At 46.2% G+C, this 24,992-nt stretch overlaps 1 protein-coding gene across 1 annotated transcript in view; it reads right to left on the reverse strand.

Moving 5' to 3' along the window:
• The window catches only part of LOC144000343 (uromodulin-like), a 50,299-nt gene that overhangs the window by 16,954 nt on the left and 8,353 nt on the right, over window positions 1-24,992 (reverse strand). The window contains exons 4-10 of the mRNA XM_077494134.1: window positions 23,450-23,688; window positions 20,489-20,611; window positions 16,967-17,147; window positions 14,856-14,990; window positions 11,405-11,419; window positions 7,712-8,509; window positions 4,421-4,519 (exon numbers count right to left, since the gene is read on the reverse strand). Coding sequence (XP_077350260.1) covers window positions 4,421-4,519; window positions 7,712-8,509; window positions 11,405-11,419; window positions 14,856-14,990; window positions 16,967-17,147; window positions 20,489-20,611; window positions 23,450-23,688 — 1,590 coding nt within the window. The remainder of the gene's footprint in view (window positions 1-4,420; window positions 4,520-7,711; window positions 8,510-11,404; window positions 11,420-14,855; window positions 14,991-16,966; window positions 17,148-20,488; window positions 20,612-23,449; window positions 23,689-24,992) is intronic.

The following is a 24,992-nucleotide window of genomic DNA, read 5'->3' on the forward strand; positions in this document are numbered from 1 at the left end:
GCCCTAGAGGTGCCTACACCCACTTTGAGATTTATTTGAATAAATTAAATTTGTCTTTACCAGTTTTCCTCTATTGGTATTATTTATTTACTTAAACCTCCCGTGTCCGCCCCGAGAACGATGAAGCCCAGATGGTGGGAGCCACCCGTGTTCCATTTTTGGTTCGTAACTTGGTTCCTCATAGTGGTGAGCCATCTGCTCTGTAATACTAAAGGTGTTTATGGCTGTAAAAATACTCTGTACAATATGATTTTGAGATGTGTTTTGTATATTATATCAACAATGTTGACGTTATATATTTAATTGTAGATTTGTACCAAGATTTTCCTGAAGAAGTGACATTAAGACGCGAAACTAGTTGAAAAATACGATCAACTTGGACATCAACTATACCATCTAAATACACTATTGCGTGTTGTAATTATGTTGTTTGTCAACAAATGTTTTTAAATTTATATTTTTTCTTTGTCTAAATAAACATTATTTTAATTATATCTGTTATATTTTTCTGGGTATCTTCTGGGTATCAAGATAGTCCTTTACTCCACTGGGGGATGTTTGGCTAGTTCATGGTTGGAGTGTTCCATGTATAGGCCCTTTCCCTATTTTTGTTTTCTGTATAAATTTATGAGGATGAGGATACCGACTATATCATTACTACTTTTTTTTTAATTTAGGCACATTTTTCTATTTATCTATTGTTATTATGCCGTGTACACACGATCGGAATTTTGTCCAGCAAAAGACAGATGAGAGCTTTTCATTGGAAAATGAGACCGTGTGTACGCTCCATCGGAATTTAGCTGTCCGAATTTCCGGCAGCAAAAAAATGAGAGCATGTTCTCAATTTTCCCCAACGGAAAAAACTTTCTATCAGAAATTCCGATCGTGTGTATGCAATTCCGACACGCAAAAACTCAGGCATGCTCAGATTCAACTATGAGATGGAAGCTATTGGCTACTGGGTATTGAACTTCCTTTTTCTAGTCCCGTCGTACATGTTGTACGTCACCGAATTCTTGACGGTCGGATTTGGTGTGACCGTGTGTAGGCAAGACATCTTGAGTGGAATCCTGAAATTTCATCAGGAAAACCATCAGAGATTTTTCCGACGAGAATTCCGATCGTGTGTACGTGGCATTAGAGGAGTAAAGTGAGAAAAAAAGTCCATGTATTACTTTTTTATAGTTAAGTTGGTTCAAGTTTTTTTTTACCTTCATGCATTGCGGGAAGGTAAAAGAACAAAAACTTCTGCATGGAGCTGCCTCCCCAATACTTACCTGAGCCCCATCACAATCCAGCAATGTGCACAAGAGCCTTGGGTTTTCCAGGGTCTCTTTCTTTTCCTCATTGGCTGAGATGGCAGCAGAAGCCATTGGCTCCCGCAGCTGTCAATCACAACCAGTGAGCCAATGAGGGGGCGGGGCTAAACCATGGCTCTGTGTGTGTGAATGGACACACAGAGCCACGGCTCGGGAACGAGCCTGCTGGGTGCCTCCATTGTAAGATGCTTGCTCTGGGGGCAGGAAGGAGGGACCAAGAGCAGCAGTGAGGGACCCAAGAAGAGGAGGATCAATGCTGCTCTGTGCAAAACCATTACACAGAGCAGCTGAGTATGACATGCTTGTTTGTTTGTGTTTTCTTGTTGTTGTAAGGAAGCCTTTAAAGCGGGAGTCCACCGGGACTCCGCATTTTTTTTTTTTTTAAAGGCCAGCAGCTACAAATACTGCAGCTGCTGACTTTTAAAATAGTGACGCTTACCTGTCCAGCGCGCCCGCGATGTCGGCACCCGAAGCCGTTCACTAGGTCATCTGTCGGGTCTTGCCGCCGCCATCTTGGGTATGGGAATCAGGAAATGGAGCCTTTCGGCTTCATTTCCCGGTTCCCTACTGCGCATGCGCGAGCCGCGCGGCGCAATCCGGACGGTCCCCGCTGCCTCTGGGAACTGTGTGTTTCCCGGCAGGCAGCGGGGCACTTGCGCAAAGGGGCGGGCAGTTGCGGAAAGGGGCGTAATCTACGCCCCTTTCCGCAGACAGCTATCCCAGAAGTGGGTGCAGTTACCTGGATTATCCAGGTAACTGCACCCCCCTCCCCCCTGAAAGGTGCCAATTGTGGCGCCGGAGGGGGGGGGGGATTCCGATGAGCGGAGGTCCATTTTAGGGTGGACCTCCGCTTTAATATCACTTTCATTCTTCCTTATCTCTATTCATATGGCTCATGCCATGGTACAGGTCACATGTGAACTGTCACGTCAGAGAACTTTGTAAACAAAAACAAAACAGACAATCTCCTGCGCTCAAGGTGGGTGTTTCGGCAGTGGTGGACATTAGATCTTCAACAATATAAAGCTAAACAACACCATGCAGCCCCCTAGGGACTGGACTGGGGAAGAGCACTGAGGAAGAGGGGGCCCACCTAAAAATGTGCCCGATATTTGGTGGATATCTTCCCCATGTCGGGATTGGAGCAGTGGACCACTGTGGATATTGATGGACTTGATATCATATGTTGTTTGTGAGTACGCACTTGTTTTATTTCTTCAATAAAAAAGATTTATAAAGGCAACGCACAAGGCTGGTGCACCCTCCATTTCTGTTTTATTTTCCACTTTGGGAAGTGATCCTGTCTCTGATTGCACAAGCAGACCAGGCGCTGTATGGGTTTTCTTGTTTTTAGTGTGCTGCATGCAGGGCCAGGACAAGGGGTGGGAAGGAGGGTCACTGTGGTATCATGGGGGGGAGGGGGGTGCAGGGGCGCCATGAGGAGATTGGAAGAGAGGGGGATTGGAGATGGGTGGCGGAATTTGGAGGGCAACAGGGAGTAAGAATCATTCTAGGAGGGGGAATTTGGAGGGCAGCAGGGAGTAAGAATTGTTCTAGGAGGGAGAATTTGGAGGGCAACAGGGAGTAAAAATTGTTCTAATGCCGTGTACACATGACCGGACTTTTGGACATCAAAGGTCCGAAAGAACGATTCGGGCAGACCATTTAATCGTGTGTGGGCTGCAGCGGACTTTTGATTTGCAAAAATCTGACAGACTTTAGAAATAGAACACGTTTCAAATTTTTCCGCCGGAACTCCACCGGACCCAGTTACTACCGAGAAATCCGCTCGTGTGTATGCTGGTCCGACGGACAAAAACCGACGCGAGGGCAGCTATTGGCTACTGGCTATGAACTTTCTTATTCTAGTCCGGTCGTAGGTCATCACGTTCAAATCCGTCGGACTTTGGTGTGATTGTGTGTGGCCAAGTCCGTTCATTCGGAAAGTCCGTCAGAACTCTGTCAGAACTCCGTCAGAACTCCGTCAAAAGTCTGTCGGACCTAGTCCCTCGAAAAGTCCGGACGTGTGTATGCGGCATAAGAGGGGGAATTTGGAGGGCAGCAGGGAGTAAGAATTGTTCTAGCAGGGGGAATTTGGAGGGCAACAGAGAGTAAGAAGCGTTGTAGGAAGGGGAATTTGGAGGGCAGCAGGGTGTAAGAATCGTTCTAGGAGGGGAATTTGGAGGGCAGCAGGGAGTAAGAATTGCTCTAGGAGGGGAATTTGGAGGGCAACAGGGAGTAAGAATTGCTCTAGGAGGGGAAATTTGAGGGGAGGGTGCTACAAATGGTGATTTGGGGGGATTTGTATTGGAAGGGAGGTTGGGGAAATATGATTTGTGCTAGAACAGGTGATGTGGTCGAGGGGATTTGTGCTAGGAGGAGATGTTTTTTTTGGGTGGGGGGTTTGTGCTATTAGAGATGATTGGAGGGTATTTGTGCTAGGAGGGGAAATTTGGGGGGAGAAGATTTGTTCTAGGGTGGGGGGGGAGATAACTTGGGCTGGGAGGGGGGATTTGGAGTGGGGGGGGGGGATGTGTACTCGAAGGGGAAATTTGAGGGGTAGAGGATTTGTGTTAAGAGGAGTGTTTTTTTTCTTTTTTGGGGGGGGGGATTTATAGAAAGAGGATTTAAGCTGGGGGGGTGGCAAAGATTTGTGCTTGGAGGGACAATTTCAGCAGGGGAGAAGATTTGTCCTAGGAGAAGGGAGAACTTCTGCTTAGGGGGTAACCATGAAGGTTAGAGCTCAATTTTTTTGGAGGGGGGGTATTTTGCCAACACATAGCTTTTTATGGGGGGGGGGGAGCAAGTTTGGCTCCTTAGCCCTGGGCTCTAGAAGACCTTGTCTCGGCACTGGCTGCAGGGTAGCACAATGGTTTCTGTACAACAACCTCAACACGGTCATAGCAAAAAGAAAGCCGTTGTTAAGCAGAAGGAATCAGAATTTCAAGATGGCGGCCCTCATCAAGGTTCTTCATGGGGAAACACAAGATATACTATGATATTAGGAGGTGAGGATTTAGGTAAATGCATTTAAATATTTATCCCATGATTAGAATTGAAGGAACAGTGAGATGCACTTCAAATTCATATATACGTACTGGAGACTTTATATTGATCCTTGCAGTAACATCTGTCACCTTTGTCCCCCTCCTTCCATTCCTCGTCTGCTGAGCAGACTTCTTGAACCGCAAGTGGATCTACCAGGGAACAGGAAAAAAAATGACCATTGCTTAGTGATACAACCATAAAAGACACAACACGTTACAAACCATATCAGTAAAAATTGTGTAACATGCATAAAAGAAACAATAAATATTCCTACGATTAAATCTTACACGATCAGTCCGTCCCAAACATATAATTCAGGTAATTTGACATCTGGGGAAAGAAATGACCTTCTTGCAGCTAAAATCTTTCAGGGATCCCTCTAATGGGGTTTTTACCTCCCCATCCGAACCTTTTATGGAGTCCCTGACCTGATGGAGTAGGAGGAGCCTCTATTTTTAATTATTTTACCCACCGGGCGAATTCCAAGACTCCTCTCCTGTAAAAATTAATCATTTTGCTTTTGCTAGAAAATTACTCAGAACCCCAAACATTATATATATATTTTATTTTTTATTTTTATTTTGTGATCGTTGCAATTTTTTTTTTTTAAAGTCACGCGATATATTAATGCAGCAATTTTTCAAAACACAATTTTTTTGAAAAAAAAAAACACTTTCGTGGATAAAAAACAAACAAAAAAACAGTAAAGTTAGACAATTGTTTTTGTATAGCATAGTTTTTTTCTTTGTATAACGCGGCAGCTGATGATACGCCGAGTAAATAGATACCTAACATGCCACACTTATGGTATGGTGCCAGGGGCGGACTGACAACTCATGGGGCCCCCGGGCAACAGGAGATTATGGGGCCCCCGGGCAATAGGAGCAGATTATGGGGCCCCCCGGGCAATAGGAGATTATGGGGCCCCCAGGCAATAGATTATGGGGCCACACAGTATACACACACACACACTCATGCAGAATACACACACAGATGCACAATATACACACACAGTATGCACACACAGAATACACATACACACACTGAAAGGGTACTGGAGAGGCGGGGCGGGGCAGCTATAATCTTGTGATTTTTTTTTTTAAAACACAGATTTTTATATACTGTCCCTGGCTTTATTGAGGCTTGCAACCCTGATGGGGCCCCTTAGTGGCATGGGGCCATTGGGCAGTGCCCGAATGGTCAGTCCACCCCTGTATGGTGCCAAACTTCAGTACTAAAAAATCTCCACAGTTGACAATTTAATTTTTTTTTTTACAGGTTACCTGTTTGGAGTTACAGAGGAGGTCTAGTTCTAGAATTATTGCTCTCGCTCTAACGTTCGCGGTGATACCTCAAATGTGTGGTTTGAACGTTGTTTACATATGCGGGCGTGACTTATTTGTGCGTTCGCTTCTGACGTGCGAGCTCACGGGGGGCGCTCTCATTTTTTTTATTGTTTATTTTACTTACTTTTTTATTTTTACACTTTTTCTTTAAAAAAAAATGTTTTGATCACTTTTGTTCCTATTACAAGGGATGTAAATATGTAAAAATCTCTTGTAAAAGGAGTGGTGCCTGACAGGTCCTCTTTATGGAGAGATTTGGTGTCTATAAGACCCCACATCTCTCCTCTAGGCAGGAAAGGCTGAGATAAAAAAAAAAAAATTCACAATCCCAGCGTTTCCTGCCGAGTCCTGGGCTTTGTTTACTTCCAGCGATATTTGATATTTATGTAGTATATATGAGTGTATATGTGGCGGATGCTAGACATATCATCTCCACAGGGCAGGGCAGGATTAGTTTCCCAGCCATTTTCATAAGTGGGTGCACTTAGATGAGGTTGTCTTGCCGTACAGCCAATCCCTGGACGAAGTCGGTATGACGAAGCGCGTCGGCACGTGACTGTACAGCAACCGGAAGTGACGATCACGTACCACCAGAAGTGAATGAGGAGAAAGAGCAAAATTTGAATACTTCTTATGCTCGTCGCCACTTGATATCTCTGGCATTATACACGATACCAATGAGATTATTTCTTGGCCTTCTGGTAAGTGCCCGACCATTAGGCTGGTGATGTAAGGATTGTTCAAATAAACTTTTTTTATAAATGGTTTCACACTATTTGGAGTTTATTTTCTCCACATATTACGATGACTTTTGGATCTCCATATACTGGGATATTGCTGTCATTTGATTTGATGACTGCTTTTTTTGCCAAAAACACGAGAGTGGGAGGCAGTATCATCTGGTGAGTGTACATCTGATGGGGGAAGTGGTGCCACGTTTTCTCACACAGTGTGGTGATAGCTGGAAGCTCAGTACCAAAAGTCTGACATTGAAACTGTTTATGGACTATTAATGGACTATTATTTTTTTTTCTATTTTTCCTATTGTATATGCATAGCAGGGCACAGCACTACTTATGTTGGTTTGTGCCAGGTATTGGATACCCTTCCTTAAATGTTGATGTCAATTGATAATGATCATTCCCTTCCAAGTAATTGTACATTACTTTATTTCTTTCATCAATAAAAAAAACCAAAAAAAAACACAAATTGCTCTGGTTTTGAGGGGGTAAAACCTTCCAGAGCTTAAGTGGATCATTAAAATGGGCATTAAATGCAGTGGTTAGGCTACATTTAGTTAGGCTAAGGCCGGGTTCACATATGTTTGGCTGCGGGTTCATGCCTGGGGTCAATGTGCGTCTTTTCACTGGTTCAGGTCTGAATTTTTGCCTGAATTCGCACCTGAACCAGATCCAAACATACACAGGACCCTTTCGCAATCCACTCCGTGGCCAACCCAGACCCGTGTGAACCGGCTCCATTGAGAGCCGGTCACACTCGCCTGTCATGAAAATTGGATGCGGGGGAACCCGGATCCAGTTCACATATACAGTATGTGAACCCGAACTCAAGCCAATAAAACACTTTGAGAATTCAAGAACGTGGGCTCCTTGAGGGTGGGCTCCTTGAGGGTGGGCTCCTTTGTGGGCTCCTTGAACGTGGGCTCCTTGAGGGTGGGCTCCTTGAGGGTGGGCTCCTTTGTGGGCTCCTTGAGGGTGGGCTCTTTTGTGGGCTCCTTGAGGGTGGGCTCCTTTGTGGGCTCCTTGAGGGTAGAGACCAATGTGAGTGTGCAATGTACAATGTACAGGGATAGGGACAATTGTAGACACTCACTCAGGTTAAACTGGATGGACTGGTGTCTTTATTCAACCTTATTAACTATGTAACTATGTAACGTTCTACACATCCAGTAAATCTTTGATACCTCTAGATATTTCGCAACCTGGAGGACTTTATATATTTTTTTAAACTAGAAAAAGGAGATTCATCGCTTACCTGTACAAAAGGACGCCGTGCACATTGACTGTGGAGTTCCAATTATTTTGTACACGTGGTATCCCAGGGGACAAGCCTTAACCTGGATGGTTGATGTCCATTGGCAGCAGTTTCCACCCCAATGGGCACAAGCCGTGCGATTCACGATGCCGTCTTTCATGGCCGGGTGTTTTCCATTCATCCACACTGGAGCGTCCGTATTACATCTATATATGGGTACACAGGTTTCGGGTATACGGATACCTGCACTGCCAACAAACTGATACCATCCGTTCTTGGAACGATCACAGTTTGGGGTCGAGGATCGTGGATTGTCTAGGCTTCTCCAGGGCTCATTGAGCACAGTGCGGCTTACACAAGGATCAGAGCAAGAATAGGAGCCAAGGGCCTTGGTACACTCCAATCCAAAGCCACAGGCGCCTCTCTGGCACTCATCAATTTCACAATGGGACCCGTTCCCATAGTATCCGTTGGGACACACACAGGTATATCCAGAAAGCTCATTAATGCATTGTGCTAAGGGATGACATGTGTTGAGACTAGGGTCGTCACACTCTCTGATGGGTACACAGGAACCTCCAGAGAAGATAAAACCACTTGGACAGAGGCAGGTATAAGAGCCAAATGTGTTCTGGCATGTGCCGGCGGAGCAGTTGTGTGTCCAAACATAGGCACACTCATCGATATCGGAACAGTTGAATCCGTCTCCAACGAAGCCGTCCTTGCAGACGCATTGCAAATAATCGGCATGTTCCTCACACAGAGCGTGTAGATGGCATTCTGAACAAGATGCTGCAGCTGTTGAAAGCATGGAAAGAAAAAATAAATCAATAATCAGATTGGAACCAATACCATCCATCCTATTATCTGTTCCTGCCTCAATTGGCTCTCCCCAGATTTCATAAATGCTGTTTGATTTCCTTTCTACGTATTCAGTTCCTGGCCGCCGATTACAAAAATTCTAACTTCTAACTGCAACCTACAAAGTCTTCTACAATTTGGCTCTTCGATGATTTTTCTTGCTAGCCTCCACATACCAGTGCCCAAAGCACTCAACTCTGAGAGGTTCCAGAGTAGGAGTTGTCATTCTATTCTATGGCTGCTATGGCAGGGCAAACAATTAATCAAGCATAATCTGTGCTTGATTAGCTGCCGTGGAGGACAGGAGAGACATTGTCTAAGGCCAGCCATACACAGTGTGAAATTCAGACAGTGCTGACAGGGGAATCAGCAATTCCCTTCCTGGGGGGGGGGGGGGCATACCTGCTGGGAGAAGGCAGTGATTACTGCCAGCAGATATAGCAGCCTCTTGCGATGATTTCAAATTTTGAATCCAACAGGCTGGTTGTACCGAAGCTGATCGATCGATCAACCTGGTACCTTCAGCCTGCCCATTAAAAGTTCAAATCTTGCCTAGTTCCCTGAAGAACCGGCCAAGATTTGGCCCGTGCATGGCCGACCTAATAGACCCCTGATGTCTCCATAAAATGCACCTATCACCTACTCAATGTAGCACCCACTAGCTAGTATGCTAGTGTACAAAGTTGTTAGAGTAGATAAATTTGGCTTGGCTGTCGGCCAAGCTTGGGTTGAATCTAGGTCAGGGCTACAGTGACTCAGGAAGGCTCGATGACTTAAAAGGCAGCTTCTCTGGTAACTTCCCCTGCTCAATGGAACCTTGGAGAAGCTTCCAGAAGTAGAGGATGGAGTTTAGGAGGAACTGTCTGGGGTATTGATGAAGGCCCCAGCGAAACCCCAGTAAATGTGTTGGCTGTGCAGGGTGGGGGATCCCAAAGCACTAAACTCTGAGAGGTTCCAGAGTAGAAGCTGTCATTCTATGGCTGCTATGGCAGGGCAAACAGTTAATCAAGCATAATCTGTGCTTGATTAGCTGCCATGGAGGACAGGAGAGACATTGTCTAAGGCCAGCCATACACAGTGTGAAATTTGAATGATTACACAGACAGTGCTGACAGGGGAATCAGCAATTCCCCTCTTCCGGCAGGGGGGGTGGGGGGCATCCCTGCTGGGAGAAGACAGTGATTACTGCCAGCAGCTATAGCAGCCTCTTGCGATAATTTCAAATTTTGAATCCAACAGGCTGGTTGTACCGAAGCTGATCGATCGATCAACCTGGTACCTTCAGCCTGCCCATTAAAAGTTCAAATCTTGGCTAGTTCCTTGAAGAACCGGCCAAGATTCGACCCATGCATGACCAACCTAATAGACCCCTGATGTCTCCATAAGATACACCTACTGTCATGGTCGGTTCCGAGTTCCAGCAGCCCAGGGAAGACTTACCCACAGTGTTGGTCCGTTGAGCGCTAATAGGTCTTCCCGGGCGCGCGTTAGCGCGAACGGACGCACGCGGGTGCGAGCAAGTACGATCGGGCGCACGCGGGTGCGCAAGGTTGCGAACGTGCGCACGCGGGTGCGCGGGGTCACGGTCGGTTGCACGGTTTGACGTGGGCGCGAACGGGCACGCCGTGCGACCGTTCTTGGCGCCCAGAGGGCTTCTTAAGTGATTCATTCTAGTGGCCCGTTGCTGTCCTGTCTACAGCGTTCCTGAGAGTTGCCTCTGATTACCTGATTATTCCTGTCTCTGATCTACTCGGCTCGTTCCTGATTATCCTGCTTGCTGCCAGCCCTGACCCCCGGACCTCCTGACTATTCTTCTGCCTCCTCCTTCGGTACTTCTGCTGCCTGCCCGTTGACGACCCGGCTTGTGTTTGACCCCGCTTCTGCCTGCTGTTCCAGTCCGTGTTCTGTGACCCCTGCTGTCTGCTGTCTGCCTGCCAGCCGTTCCTGTGTGCCCACCTGCTTGCTGCCAGCTGCCGACTTCCAGCCACTCCAGAACCACCTGTCCTTATCCACTGCTGTCTGACGCCAGTTCCTGGACCAGGCCCACCTACACGGACTTGGCACTTGTGCCCTCTGCCCTCCAGAGTCCCTGTTCCCACTCTCAGGGGATCTCGAGCCAGAGGCTTACGAGAGGCCGCTCCCTGCACTCCGGGCTCCCACCACCAGGTACGTGACACCTACTCAATGTAGCACCCTCTAGCTAGTATGCTAGTGTACAAAGTTGTTAAAGTAAATAAATTTGGCTTGGCTGTCGGCCAAGCTTGGGTTGAATCTAGGTCAGGGCTATAGTAACTCAGGAAGCCCGGATGACTTAAAAGGCAGCATCTCTGGTAACTTCCCCTGCTCAATGGAACCTTGGAGAAGCTTCCAGAAGTAGAGGATGGAGTCTAGGAGGAGCTGTCTGGGGTATTGAGGAGGGCCCCAGCGAAACCCAAGTAAATGTGCTGGCTGTGCAGGGTGGGGGATTCCTTTCTACTTGTGGCTTCTACGTAGGGTGTGCTATATCAATGCTATAACATAACAGGTTTGTCCGCCCCATAGGTGTGCACAGCCTATTGCAATAGGGTGTACACCCTTAAGCTCAAACATACATGCATGTGTATGTGCCTACATATACAGTATATGCCCCCGGCACATTGATCCCCCTGCCGGCACAGTGAAAGAGAAGATCATAGACACTTCTCTTAAACCGAGACCGTGTAGATCAGGATTACAAGGTCTACTTAGACATTCGATTGGTCACAATGGTGTATGAGAAGGAGAAGAAGAAAGGAAGGTAACATGTACAGAAATTCTCAGAGTTTCCTAATGGTAGAAAAAATAAATACTCACATGATATGTTCGTGGCTGGAAAATAAGAAGAAAAATATAATTAATCAGAAATAAAATCATTCAGTTGTACAAAATCTGCCAGTTCAGGTGAAAACAGTTCTGGGCTTTCTGATTATCAAGTTCAGAAGTTTTTAAATGTAATAATAAAGATATTATACACAGCATCTCACAAAAGTAAGTACACCCCTCAGTCTTATTTTTGTAAATCTTTTCTTCTCTCTTTTCATGTGACAACACTGAAGAAATGACACTTGTCTACAATGTAAAGTAGTGAGTGTACAGCTTGTATAACAGTGTAAATTTCCTGTCCCCTCAAAATAACTCAACACACAGCCATTAATGTCTAAACCGCTGGCAACAAAAGTCAGTACACCCCCTAAGAGAAAATGTCCAAATTGGGCCCAAATTAGCCATTTTCCCTCTCCCGGTGTCATGCGACTCATTAGTGTTACAAGGTCTCAGGTGTGAATGAGGAGCAGGTGTGTTAAAATTGGTGTTATCGCTCTCACTCTCTCATACTGGTCACTGGAAGTTCAACGTGGCACCTCATGGCAAAGAACTCTCTGAGGATCTGAAAAAAAAAAGAATTGTTGCTCTACATAAAGATGGCATAGGCTATAAGAAGATTTCCAAGACCCTGAAACTGAGCTCCAGCACGGTGGCCAAGACCATACAGCGGTATAACAGGACAGGTTCCACTCAGAACAGGCCTCGCCATGGTCCACCAAAGAAGTTGAGTGAGCATTCTCAGCATCATATCCAGAGGTTGTCTTTGGGAAATAGACATATGAGTGCTGCCAGCATTGCTGCAGAGGTTGTAGGGGTGGGGGGTCAGCCTGTCAGTGCTCAGACCATACGCCACACACAGCATCAAATTGGTCTGCATGGCTGTCATCCCAGAAGGAAGCCTCTTCTAAAGATGATGCACAAGAAAGCCAGAAAACAGTTTGCTGAAGACAAGCAGACTAAGGACATGGAATACTGGAACCATGTCCTGTGGTCTGATGAGACCAAGATAAACGTATTTGGGTCAGATGGTGACAAGCGTGTGTGGGGGCAACCAGGTGAGGAGGACAAAGACAAGTGTGTCTTGTCTACAGTCAAGCATGGTGGTGGGAGTGTCATAGTCTGGGGCTGCTATGGGGGGCTAAGTTTTCACCCTCTTTAGCCAACCTTTATATGGGTTGGTGGGAGCGGTCTTGCATATTTGGAGTAGCGAACCCCTTTAGGTCCTCCATTAAACTATTTTTCAGGTTTATAGATGATTTGATGTTTGTTATGGAGGACAGGACAACTAACTTGACTCCATTCTTGGAATATCTAAATTGTAACAATAAGAATCTTACTTTTACTGGTGATGCAAATGATAGAGAGATTCACTTTTTGGATGTTCTCCTGACAGGTGTCAATCGGAGGGTCAATACCACCCTATATAGAAAACCATTATCTGGCAACTCCCTCCTGTTGGCACAGTCAGGACATCCAAAGCATACCATTAAGGGTATACGTGTGGGACAGTTCCTATGGGTGAGATGAATATGTAGGGATGGTTCAGATTCTGAACGTGAGGCAGCTGCTCTGTATAGTCCATTTTCACAGAGAGGCTATTCGAGGTGGATGATTAACAGCAAAGATAGGAAAACTCTTGTTGGTAGAAGGGCACAGAACAATGGCAGTCCATATCAAAATAAAATTACCCTTTCAACTTTTGAATTTGGACAGATTAAAGATACTATGAATAGACATATCCCTGTTGTGTTTGCAGATGATGCCTGTGCAAGCATTTTACAGGGAGGTGTCAATATGGTATCCCGGAGGGCCCCTACATTAGGTCGCTCCTTATCCCCCAGTTTCTTTGCCAGTAAGACCATAAAATCAGTTTCGGAGGCCCTGCCCCTTATGACATCACCCCCCGGAGCATTATGGGGTGATGATGTCATAAAGGGGGCCTCAGTATAACATCACCCGGTGACCCCGCCCCATGCCAATATAAGTAGTGGCACACCGCGCACCCATCCTTAGAGAAGGAGAGAGCATTGAGTCAACATCGGAAGAAGAAGAAGCAAAGAGCGAGAAGACCGTGGAGAAGACCTGGTAGAGGCAGAAGACAGAGGGAGAAGAACCAGAGAGGGCTAGAAGACATCAGCGGAGAAGAATTGGAGAGGGGAGAAGAACTTATAGAGGCAGAAGACAATAGTGGTGGAGGCAGAAGAGCCGGAGAGGGGGAGAAGAAGTCGGAAGGAGCTGCCTTAATAAATTACTTTAACACCCTGTGTGCTATGTTTTCTTTTTAAAACTTTTTTTCAGGTGAATGGGTAGGGTTGCAACGTTACCCATACACATTCACATAGGGTGGGGGGTCCGGCATCTGGGGCCCCCTTGTTAAAGGGGGCTTCCAGATTCCGATAAGCCTCCCGCCCGCAGACCCAAACAACCAACGGCCAGGGTTGTCAGGAAGAGGCCCTTGTCCTCATCAACATGGGGACAAGGTGCTTTGGGGTGGGGGGGCGCAGGGCCCCCCAGCCCTAAAGCACCCACATCCCATCTTGAGGGCATGTGGCCTGGTAATGTTCAAGGGGGGGGGGGGCGTTCGATTGCCCCCTCCCTTTTTGTAAACCTACCATGCTGCGTGCTTGGATAAGGGTCTGGTATAGATTTTGGAGGATCCCCACGCCCTTTTTTTCGGCATAGAGGGCTCCCCTTAAAATCCGTACCAGACCGAAGGGCCTGAGATGCTCTTGGAGGGAGAACCCATGCCGATTTAAAAATAAAAAGGCTGGAGCTCCCTCCTGAAGATTCATACCAATCTCGGGGATTAAAGTCGGATCCCTGTTCACTGAAGTCAGATGGATGTAGGACCAAGGTATGACCGATGTAGGACTGATGTTGCAGAGCAAAGTAGTATCCGCGAGAAACCAGCCTAAGCGCATGTGTTATGTGTGAAACGCGTCTACCCAGCATTCTGGTTCTTGTAGTTTCGGGATGTCCTAATAAAAAGGATTTTGATTTACAGTGGTGTGCAGCCATTTCTTCTATCCTCAGGGTTAAGGCAGTGCTGGAAAATAATGGCGGCCCACACAAAATATTGACACTTTGGGCCCAATTTGGAGATTTTTACCTAGGGGTGTACTGACTTTTGCTGCCGGTGATTTAGACATTAATGGCTGTGTGTTGAGTTATTTTGAGGGGACAGGAAATTTACACTGTTATACAAGCTGTACACTCACTACTTTACATTGTAGACAAGTGTCATTTCTTCAGTGTTGTCACATGAAAAGAGAGAAGAAAAGATTTGCACACATGTGACTGAGGGGTGTACTTACTTTTATGAAATACTGTATATTATGAAGAAAAAAAAAATTAGCAACTAGTAAATAAAAAATAAGAAAAACAAACATACAAAACAATCACTACAATCTTTGCTTTAATATTGCTAATGCTGTGGTGTTACCTGTGAATCCTTGTACTCGAATGGCATGCACCCCTCCGGCATTTATATCAATACTATAATTTCCTTTTGCGGGATTTTTCAGGAGACGCACAGAGCCCCAACTTTCTGACACCAGCACCTCCAGGTGAATAGTACCTGCCATGCAAATTATAAAACAAAAGGGTTTGGTTTTATAAAGCAAATCATCAACTCTTAGATAAAGCGTCTAGATGTCTTTTGCCGAACCAAAATATCTAGATCATTCTGTTCTTTGTTTCCCATGTACCGGCTTTACCTAAGTTAATCATATATGGGCCTGGTTTCCACCCAATTTGACTTCAGTTTGGCCAATGTCGATAGCTGTTTTGGTGCTTTAAGCAGTGGCGGCCCGTCCATTAGGGGTGACGCCCCCTTTATCCATGGCCGCCACCCCCATGCTTTGGCCATCGCCGCTGTCACCCCCTATTCAGGGCTCGGCCACTTTCAGGATGCCCTGAATTACCTCCTTGGGGTGGGGGGATTTGAGGTGCCACAGAGAGGTTTGTTTGCTGCCCCCCCAAACAAAAAACATGAGCCACCACTGGCTTTAAGAGCCGGTTCACACAGGGGTGCCTGACAAGTCGCGTCCCGCTCTATGCAATGGAACCATTCTAATCGGAGCGACTCAAGGCGCTCCGACTTAGAAAAAGGTCCCTGTATGAATTTTGGGGCAACTTGCATTGACTTCTATACAGAAGTCATTTCACAAGCCGCCGCTAAAGTCGGATCCCGGTCGCCTGAGGCAGTCGCGCTGCAAGTCGTGCTGCCTCAGTGTGAACGGGCTCTTAGGGCTTTATATTCAAATATTTTAAAGTTCTAATGAGTATGAGAAAATACACCAAAAGCTGCCATGTTTTACCTCTAAACCCTTGTACACTCGGTCGGACATTCCGACAACAAAATCCGTCTGATTTTTTCAGACGGATTTTGTCCGAAACTGGTGTTGCATACACACGGTCGGACAAAGTTGTCGGAAAATCTGATCGTTCGGAACGTGATGGCGTTCATTCCTTACGACGGGACTACGTTCAGGCTAGTAGCCAATAGCTTTGGTCTCGTAAATTTGATCTGAGCATGCGTTGCAGTTTGTCCGATCGGAATTCTCTACAACACAATGGTATGACTGTATGTCCTTTTCGTAGCTCTACCTTCGGGGACCCCTCCTCCTCTCTTCCTTCTCCTTCCTGTCTTTTCTTTCTCTTCCTTTGCATCCCCTTTGTCCGATCGGATCATGTTGTCGGAAAAATTTATATCCAGCTCTCAAACTTTGTTGGTCGGACATTCCGACGGAAAAAAGTCTGATGGAGCCCAAACATGGTCGGATTATCCGACAACACAGTCCGATCGGCCATTTTCCGTCGGCATTTCCGACCGTGTGTACAAGGGCTTAGAGGTTAATTTGAAATTTTTTTGCCCATAAGGGTCAATGTGTGAAAATATCACCAAGAAAAGCGATCCAACCAAAGTCCATGGATGTCCAACAGAGCACAATGTCAAGCCTTTCGTCCACAGGTATCCTCATTCAAACATTTTTTTTTATTGAAAAGATCAATGAATAGCATTACATATAATATATAAAGAAATGCCAGATGGGTTGAATTAAGTATAGCACGGGGGAGGAAAAAACTAGCTGTACATGGCCTATCCATTGGCAATCTGTGTAACTAAAGTCAGAGCAAATAAGATTATAACTTATCAAGCTGCTCGAGGGTTAAACTTATGTATATAGACTCATTCTAAACAAAATCTACATTCAAAAATCCCTCAAGAAAGGGATACCATGGTCTTCCAACTGCTGAGTTACGGCCTAGTTACATCACTAGAGATTGATTGTGCTATACAAGCACAATAGAGGTTACCTGGGAGAAGAGGAAACATGGGGGGGGGGGGGACAAAGGAAGAGAAAGAAAAGACAGGAAGGAGAAGGAGGAGAGGAGGAGGGGTCCCTGAAGGTAGAGCTACGAAAAGGCCATACAGTCATATCGTTGTGCTCTTTCTACTAAGCGCCTAGGTATCAATATGATATGAATCCCCCCCCACACACATAATATTGGTGCCCTGACAATGAAAAAAAATTTTTTTTTTTCGCTTACGTGCAACAGGCCCAGCAAGTTGCAAAGAATTAATCGGACCATCTGTGGTGATCATTAGTGAAGAGAAATTGCCGTAGACTAAGAAACGTTCAGTGTGAACAAGAGCCGTGAAGTCGCCAGAGAAGAGCAACTCTGAGCTGTTAACTGGTATTGAAAGGGTGAAATCCAAGTAATGAAATACCTGAAATACAAAAGTGATAATTAATATACCGCATTCCAAAATGAGGGACATAATATAGCCCCTGGAGGATGTTGGACGATGAAACGCGTAGGGAGGACGTGATAACACTATACATACTGGGTCTGTACTCGCAGTCTTGGATCATGGCTTTTTTATGGAACCTGAAATACTAGTGTCAGTGGAGACACACACCATTGGGAGTGGTTTGGATTGCGGAATAAAGATTTTTTAGATGGTTTTACTCTATGCAAGCTTTTTTTCTTCCTCCTTCATGTGACACGATGAGATATATGGAGTGGCTATTTTAAAGGGCTTGTGAAGGAAAAAGATGCATTCAATGCATTAAGATTAAAACCCTTCTGTGTGCAGCAGCCCCCAACCCCCCCCCCCCCCCCCAATACTTACCTGAGCTCCATCTCGATTCTGTGATGATGCATGAGAGTCTCACTTGTCCAGGACTCTCCATCCTCCAATGGCTGAGACACCATTGGCTCCCACTGATGTCAATCAAAGTCAGTGAGCCAATGGGTAGAAAGAGGGGGTGTGGCTTAGTCATGGCTCATTGTTTGAATGGGCACTCCTAATAATTACCAGAGCCCCATCACGATCCAGCAATGTGCACAAGGCTCGGCTCTCCAGGGACTCTTCCTTCTCATTGCCTGAGACAGCAGCAGAAGCCATACACAGCCAGTTGAGACAATGAGAAACATGTTATACTTACCTGCTCTGTGTAACGGTTTTGCACAGGACTGCCCCATTCTCTTCTGTTTGGGCCCCCCAATGGCTATCTTTTCTGCTCCCTCTGCCCCTAATAGCAAGTCTCTTGCTGTGTGAGCTCTTCAGCAGGCTTGCTCCCAAGCCATACTCCTGTGAATAGAGATTGTCCATTCACACATAGAGTGTGGCCTCAGCCCCACTCCCTGCTTTCTCCTCAATGGTTCACTGGCCAATGGCTCCTGCTGCTATGTGAGCCAATGAGGAGAGAGAGAGATTCAAGCAAGCCCCTGCTCTCATGAACATTGTTGGGTTGAGATGGGGCTCAGGTAAATATAAGGATGGGGGGTGGGGGAGTTGCACTCAGGTTTTTTTTTTTTAACCTTCATGCATAGGACCACTTTAAAGTCAGATACTAATGTTGGACTAGAAGACCTGACTCACAATTGGTTTTCCAATTACTCCCAAAGGTGCAATCATAGATACATCTGGATGTACCAGGTTTATAATAAGATCAGAGCTCTGTGCAAGACCTTTACATTCCTCAACCCCAAACTGGTCAAATCATGAAGGTGGATTTATAGAAATGGGCACAGTCATGCCGGAACAGGAAATGGCAACAGGGAGAAAATAGTCCAGTTAGAGATATCTGTTAATAGAACTCAACATTTAAAAATACTACAGTTAACATTTTAAGGCCAACCCTTGCCAAAACAAATATGTCTTATGCCGCGTACGCACGATCGGATTTTCCGATTAGAAATGTTGGATGTGATCTTGTTGGTGGTAAGTCCGACCGTGTTTATGCTCCATCGGAGTCCACACATGCTCGGAATCAAGGACGAGCCGGAAGTGCTCGGTCTTGTAAAACTAGCGTTCGTAATGGAGACATCACGTACGTCTTGTACATCACCACGTTCGTAATTGTTGGCCAGCATTTGTGTGACGATGTGTACGCAAGACAAGTTGGAGTCAACATCCTTTGAACAAAAATCCACGGTTTTGTTGTGTGTACGAGGCATTAGAGTTTGTATGGAGTGGTCTCTTCATTATGATGGGACTGGGAAAAGTCTTATTCTTCCATAGTTGGATTTCTATTATTTGTTTATTCTAAATGATGGAGAAGGAAGTTGGAGATAACACTCCATACTATGACTTTGAAGTGGTGACATTTGGACGGAATGGGGAAATCTTTGTAGGCATATATTGGTACTAAAAGAGCCTGAGAAATGTAAAAAGCCAACCCTTAAAGCAGTAATAAACCTTAATCAAAAAAAAAAAAAAAGGACCCCCTGTAGGCTCTGGTCATAAATGTCTGGTATGCACATCATACTAGCGCACTACGACAGACTTAACTGAAAACTGAATCACTCCAAAGACACTCTCTAATTACTGACAGGGATTCCATCGTATCTTCACCCGGTCTTCCTTTTGGGTTTGGGCCATTTGAATGGCTAAGCCACAGTGACGTCACTCCCGTACTAGCGGCAGTCATGGCCATGACACAACTCTCTCAATGGACAGCATGTCATCAGTAGTGGCCCTTTCAGAGGGGGGTGCAGGGGCACCATCGTCATAATCCATGCGCCCGGCCCCTAATCTACATGTGGGTCGCCAGACGCATGGATGTCAATGTTTTTTGTTTTAATTTTTTGAAGTACATGATTAGAGCCTAAGGCTCTAATTGGCTTCAAAAAAGGGGTAGGCTTGGGGTGCAGAGGACTGCACACTGAGCCCACCCAGTTGTGGGACAATAGTGAATTGATAATCGCTATTTTCTCCCTGATTCTCCTCCCGGCCAATCAAGAAGCGCGTCCTAAGTCTTAGGACTCAATGGCCAATTGCTTCTCAGGACCCACTTCCTGTTCGGCCGGCAGGAGAAGCAACAGCCCAACTCTTCTTTCCCCCTGCTTCCTTAGGTAGACCCTCTGCTTGCCACCTTCCCATCCATCTCCCTTTCGGGGGGAGAGGGGGGTCATTTGGCGCATTCCCGTTGGTCTCTAATGGGGGGGAAAGGGTCGACGGCCGTGGGTCTCATCAATCTCCCATGGGGGGGGATTGCCGCCTTCCTGTACCACAAGAGGAGGGGGTGGTGTTTTTTTTGCCACCCTCCCCAAAATATGGAGCACGGCCGCCACTGCATGCTGTCCATTGAGAACACAGCGCACATATTTTTATATATGTAAAAAAAAAAACAGACCCCTGATGTCTTACTTTTGAGATAAAAAAAAAAACTGAGGACAGAGATTCCCCAGTGCCTTTCTCTGCAACCGGCAGTAAACATTGTTTACTATGCTTCAGTTAAGGGTAAATACTGGAGCGATTGGTACAGATCACTCACTGTGTTCATTCATAAAAGGAAGGGTCCGGTTAATGAAATATTTACCAACCCCTTCCCGCTCCTGAGATAAGGGGGAGAGAAGCTGGCAGCACTGCAGGGGAAAGACAGGAAGCAGGGGGATTTGGGACCACAGGGGGTGATTAGGGTGTACCCAGGCACACCCGGCACACCCTGTCCGCACGCCTATGCCTACAAGTACAAGATATAAAGCAGAGTTTACTACCGCTATAATGTAGCTCATTGATTTGTTGTGTTGTGGCAAAAAAATAAAATAAAAATGACTTACTTTATTCAGATCTGAAAGGGGAACGTTAAACACGTGACCATAGCTGAGATTGGCAATATCTCTGTATATAGTATAACCTGGATCAAAAAAACTTCCACACATTCCAGTGATGAGGAAAACTACCTACAGTGAGAAAAAAAAAGCACAACATAGATAAAAATGAATGGCGGATGCTATCCTACAGGGAACAGTCACAACCAGAAAAATCAAAAAGAAATGGCTGTGGGCCCAACCCTTCCTAACTTATTAGAGGAAATATATCCTAAATGAAATAAACACAAAAGTCAAGGAGAAAGGAAAGAGAAAAAAGCCCAACAAGAGCGCGACTAATCCCATTTATGTATAAAAGTGTATCGTTATTGTGTTAATGTTAAAACACCTAAAAAAAAAAAAAAAAGCCACAACATAGCACATGACTTTTAAAATTGCCTTTCCAGCTAAACCTGATCACATTTCTTAATGCATTTATATTCATGTGAGAAAAGTCATTACTGATATCAATTCAGAATTTGGTTATATACCGTATTTATCGGGGTATAATGCACACTTTTTTCCCCTTAAAAGCAGGGGAAAATCGCGGGTGCGTGTTATACGCCGATCCCCCGCAATTCTGAGCCTCTGGGCGGCTTTCAGCTGCCTTCGGCTCTTCCCGGAGGCTTTCGGCCACCTTCGGCTCTTCTCTGCGGCTTTCGGCTGCCTTTGGCCATTCTCGGCGGCTTTCGGCCGCCTTTGGCCGTTCTCTGCATCTTCCGGCCGTTCACGGCGGCCAAAAGCTGCCAAGAAGGGCCGAAAGCTGCAGAGAGCGGCCGAAGGCAGCCGAAAGCTGCGGAGAAAAACCAAAGGCAGCCTGAGGCCGCCGAGAACTACGGCGCCCCTCACACAGGGCACAGGACATCCGGCTCTGTATATCGGCGGCGGCATTTAAAAAAAAAATACAACTGACAAGGCTGCAATAGTGGACAAGGCTGACTGACAACGCTGCAATGGTGGGCAAGGCTGACTGACAAGGCTGCAATGGTGGGCAAGGCTGACTGACAAGGCTGCAATGGTGGGCAAGGCTGGCTGACAAGGCTGCAATAGTGGACAAGGCTGACTGACAACGCTGCAATGGTGGGCAAGGCTAACTGACAAGGCTGCAGTGGTGGACAAGGCTGGCTGACAAGGCTGCAATAGTGGACAAGGCTGACTGACAAGGCTGCAGTGGTGGGCAAGGCTGACGGACAAGGCTGCAGTGGTGGGCAAGGCTGATGGACAAGGCTGACTGACAAGGCTGCAATGGTGGACAAGGCTGGCTGACAAGGCTGCAATGGTGGGCAAGGCTGACTGACAAGGCTGCAATGGTGGACAAGGCTGACTGACAAGGCTGCAATGGTGGACAAGGCTGACTGACAAGGCTGCAGTGGAGGACAAGGCTGACTGACAAGGCTGCAATGGTGGACAAGGCTGACTGACAAGGCTGCAATGGTGGACAAGGCTGACTGACAAGGCTGCAGTGGAGGACAAGGCTGACTGACAAGGCTGCAGTGGTGGACAAGGCTGACTGACAAGGCTGCAATGGTGGACAAGGCTGACTGACAAGGCTGCAATGGTGGGCAAGGCTGACTGACAAGGCTGCAATGGTGGACAAGGCTGACTGACAAGGCTGCAGTGGTGGACAAGGCTGACTGACAAGGCTGCAGTGGTGGACAAGGCTGACTGACAAGGCTGCAGTGGTGGACAAGGCTGACTGACAAGGCTGCAATGGTGGACAAGGCTGACTGACAAGGCTGCAGTGGTGGACAAGGCTGACTGACAAGGCTGCAATGGTGGACAAGGCTGACTGACAAGGCTGCAGTGGTGGACAAGGCTGACTGACAAGGCTGCAGTGGTGGACAAGGCTGACTGACAAGGCTGCAATGGTGGACAAGGCTGACTGACAAGGCTGCAGTGGAGGACAAGGCTGACTGACAAGGCTGCAGTGGTGGACAAGGCTGACTGACAAGGCTGCAATGGTGGACAAGGCTGACTGACAAGGCTGCAGTGGTGGACAAGGCTGACTGACAAGGCTGCAGTGGTGGACAAGGCTGACTGACAAGGCTGCAATGGTGGACAAGGCTGACTGACAAGGCTGCAATGGTGGGCAAGGCTGACTGACAAGGCTGCAATGGTGGACAAGGCTGACTGACAAGGCTGCAGTGGTGGACAAGGCTGACTGACAAGGCTGCAGTGGTGGACAAGGCTGACTGACAAGGCTGCAATGGTGGACAAGGCTGACTGACAAGGCTGCAGTGGTGGACAAGGCTGACTGACAAGGCTGCAATGGTGGACAAGGCTGACTGACAAGGCTGCAGTGGAGGACAAGGCTGACTGACAAGGCTGCAGTGGTGGACAAGGCTGACTGACAAGGCTGCAGTGAAGGACAAGGCTGACTGACAAGGCTGCAGTGGTGGACAAGGCTGACTGACAAGGCTGCAGTGGTGGACAAGGCTGCAGTGGTGGACAAGGCTGCAGTGGTGGACAAGGCTGCAGATGGACACTGTTGAGGCTGCATTGATGGGCATTTAAATGTAAGGTTTTATATATATATATATACACAGTATCTCATAAAAGTAAGTTAGACAAGGGCTTAGCAAGGTCAGGTTTTTCGAATGGATGGGGTATCTCAGCCAATTTTCTTTAGTCTCTTTAGTCTCATTCTTTAGTTTCTTTAGTCCCTTGGCCTACTTATTAGCTTATTTATTTGGGTGGAGTCAGGTGATCGGGGTTCGTTAAACCTAGGCGGCTGTCTGGGTGGACGTGTGATATGCTGCCCCGGGGCTGCCAGGCCGGAAGCCTGAGGCCTAACCCGGGGACACCTGGCTGTCTGAGGCAAGAAAGAGACTGTGGGGGGCACCTCTTCATTCTGTCTGATATAATGGCCCCCAAAGAATGTAATCCATATGAGTAGTAATGAAGATCAACTGACATAAATAAATTCCATACCTGGGACTGTGTGGACCTTATCAGTGAAAAGACTTCATTCACCAGAGCTATGTTTGAATAATCTTTAGCTGAAGCGTCTGTTAGTACGAGGATGAATGACTGGCGGGGGGAGGACAGGAGAGCCTGCTTTATTCCTGCTACTGACAGTTCCGGACAGTCTCCTCCACCTGTGGCTACCAGTTTGTTAAAGAACTCATCAAATGTTTCCTTCGACTGCGTGAACCTGACGGGTCCAACTTCTGGAAAAACAAGTCTCAATCAGTTCTGTACACTGATAAAAAAGATTCCGTTGGCTTGTAATTTTAACATAAAAATTGTATCATTTTCAACATAAAAATAAATGTTAGTTAATTTACTTTGATATTTTAAGTACCTTACTTCATTTTCGTTGTTTCTTAAAACACACCTTTTTTACTTACGAAAATAATGTATAATATTGAGTAATCTACACAAAACTTTTAAGGCACGTGCATTTCCATATTCTAATTGAGTTACATTTACTTAAAAATGTATCTTTTTTTTTTTTAAATCTTTTCACTTGACTTAAATTGCGGGAGTTTTGATGCTGTATATCAGGGATATCCAATCAGAGGACCTCCAGCTGTTGCAAAACTACAAGTCCTATCATGCCTCTGCCTCTGGGTGTCATGCTTGTAGCTGTCAGAGCCTTGCTATGCCTCATGGGACTTGTAGTTCTGCAACAGCTGGAGGTCCACTAATTGCATATCCCTGCTGTAAATTTTAGACGCTTCAGCAACGGAAGATTTGGCTGCTGAATGACCAGGCCATTTTTTGCCACACGGCACTGCGTCGCTTTAGCTGACAATAATTGCGCGGTTGTGCGGCGCTGTACCCAAACAAAATTGACATCCTTTTTTTCCCACAAATAGAGCTTTCTTTTGATGGTATTTGATCAGCTCTGCGGTTTTTATTTTTTGCTCTACGAACTGAAGAAGAGTGACAATTTTGAAAAAAAAAAACACATTTTGTACTTTGCTATAATAAATATCCCCATTTATTTAAAAAAAAAATTTCCTCAGTTTAGGCTGATACGTATTCTTCTACATATTTTTTGGTAATGAAAATCGCAATAAGCGTATATTGACTGGTTTGCGTAAAAGTTATAGTCTTTTGTCTAGTCAGTCACAGCGCTGGAGCCGCGATACCTGGAAGTCACTTCGGGATAAATGGCGGCGTTGGAGGAGGGCAACGAGGACCGCTTCAGGGCTTTGATCTCAGGTAAGTAATTCATAATGAGCTAGTATGCTATGTATACTAGCTCATTATGCCTTCGTCTTGCAGGGGTTATTTTTTTTATTTTTTTCTGAGGCTTTAGTTCCTCTTTAAAAAACTATTGTGAACAGGAGGAGGGGAGCGGGGTGGATGCCTTTGGTGGCTTTGACTCATTTGTGGTGGTGACCTCAGCAGTAGTGATGACGGTTCTGGTCAATGTTCCCGTAATTTGCATCTTAAGAGAGTGGAGAGGTGAATACTTTGGATGGGAAGAGAAGCAATATGGTAATGTAAGCACATTGTACGGTGT

The sequence above is a fragment of the Lithobates pipiens genome, unplaced genomic scaffold (genome assembly GCF_037356315.1).
Source record: "Lithobates pipiens isolate NorthernLeopardFrog02 unplaced genomic scaffold, aLitPip1_a1.2 Scaffold_22, whole genome shotgun sequence".
Classification (NCBI taxonomy): domain Eukaryota; kingdom Metazoa; phylum Chordata; class Amphibia; order Anura; family Ranidae; genus Lithobates; species Lithobates pipiens.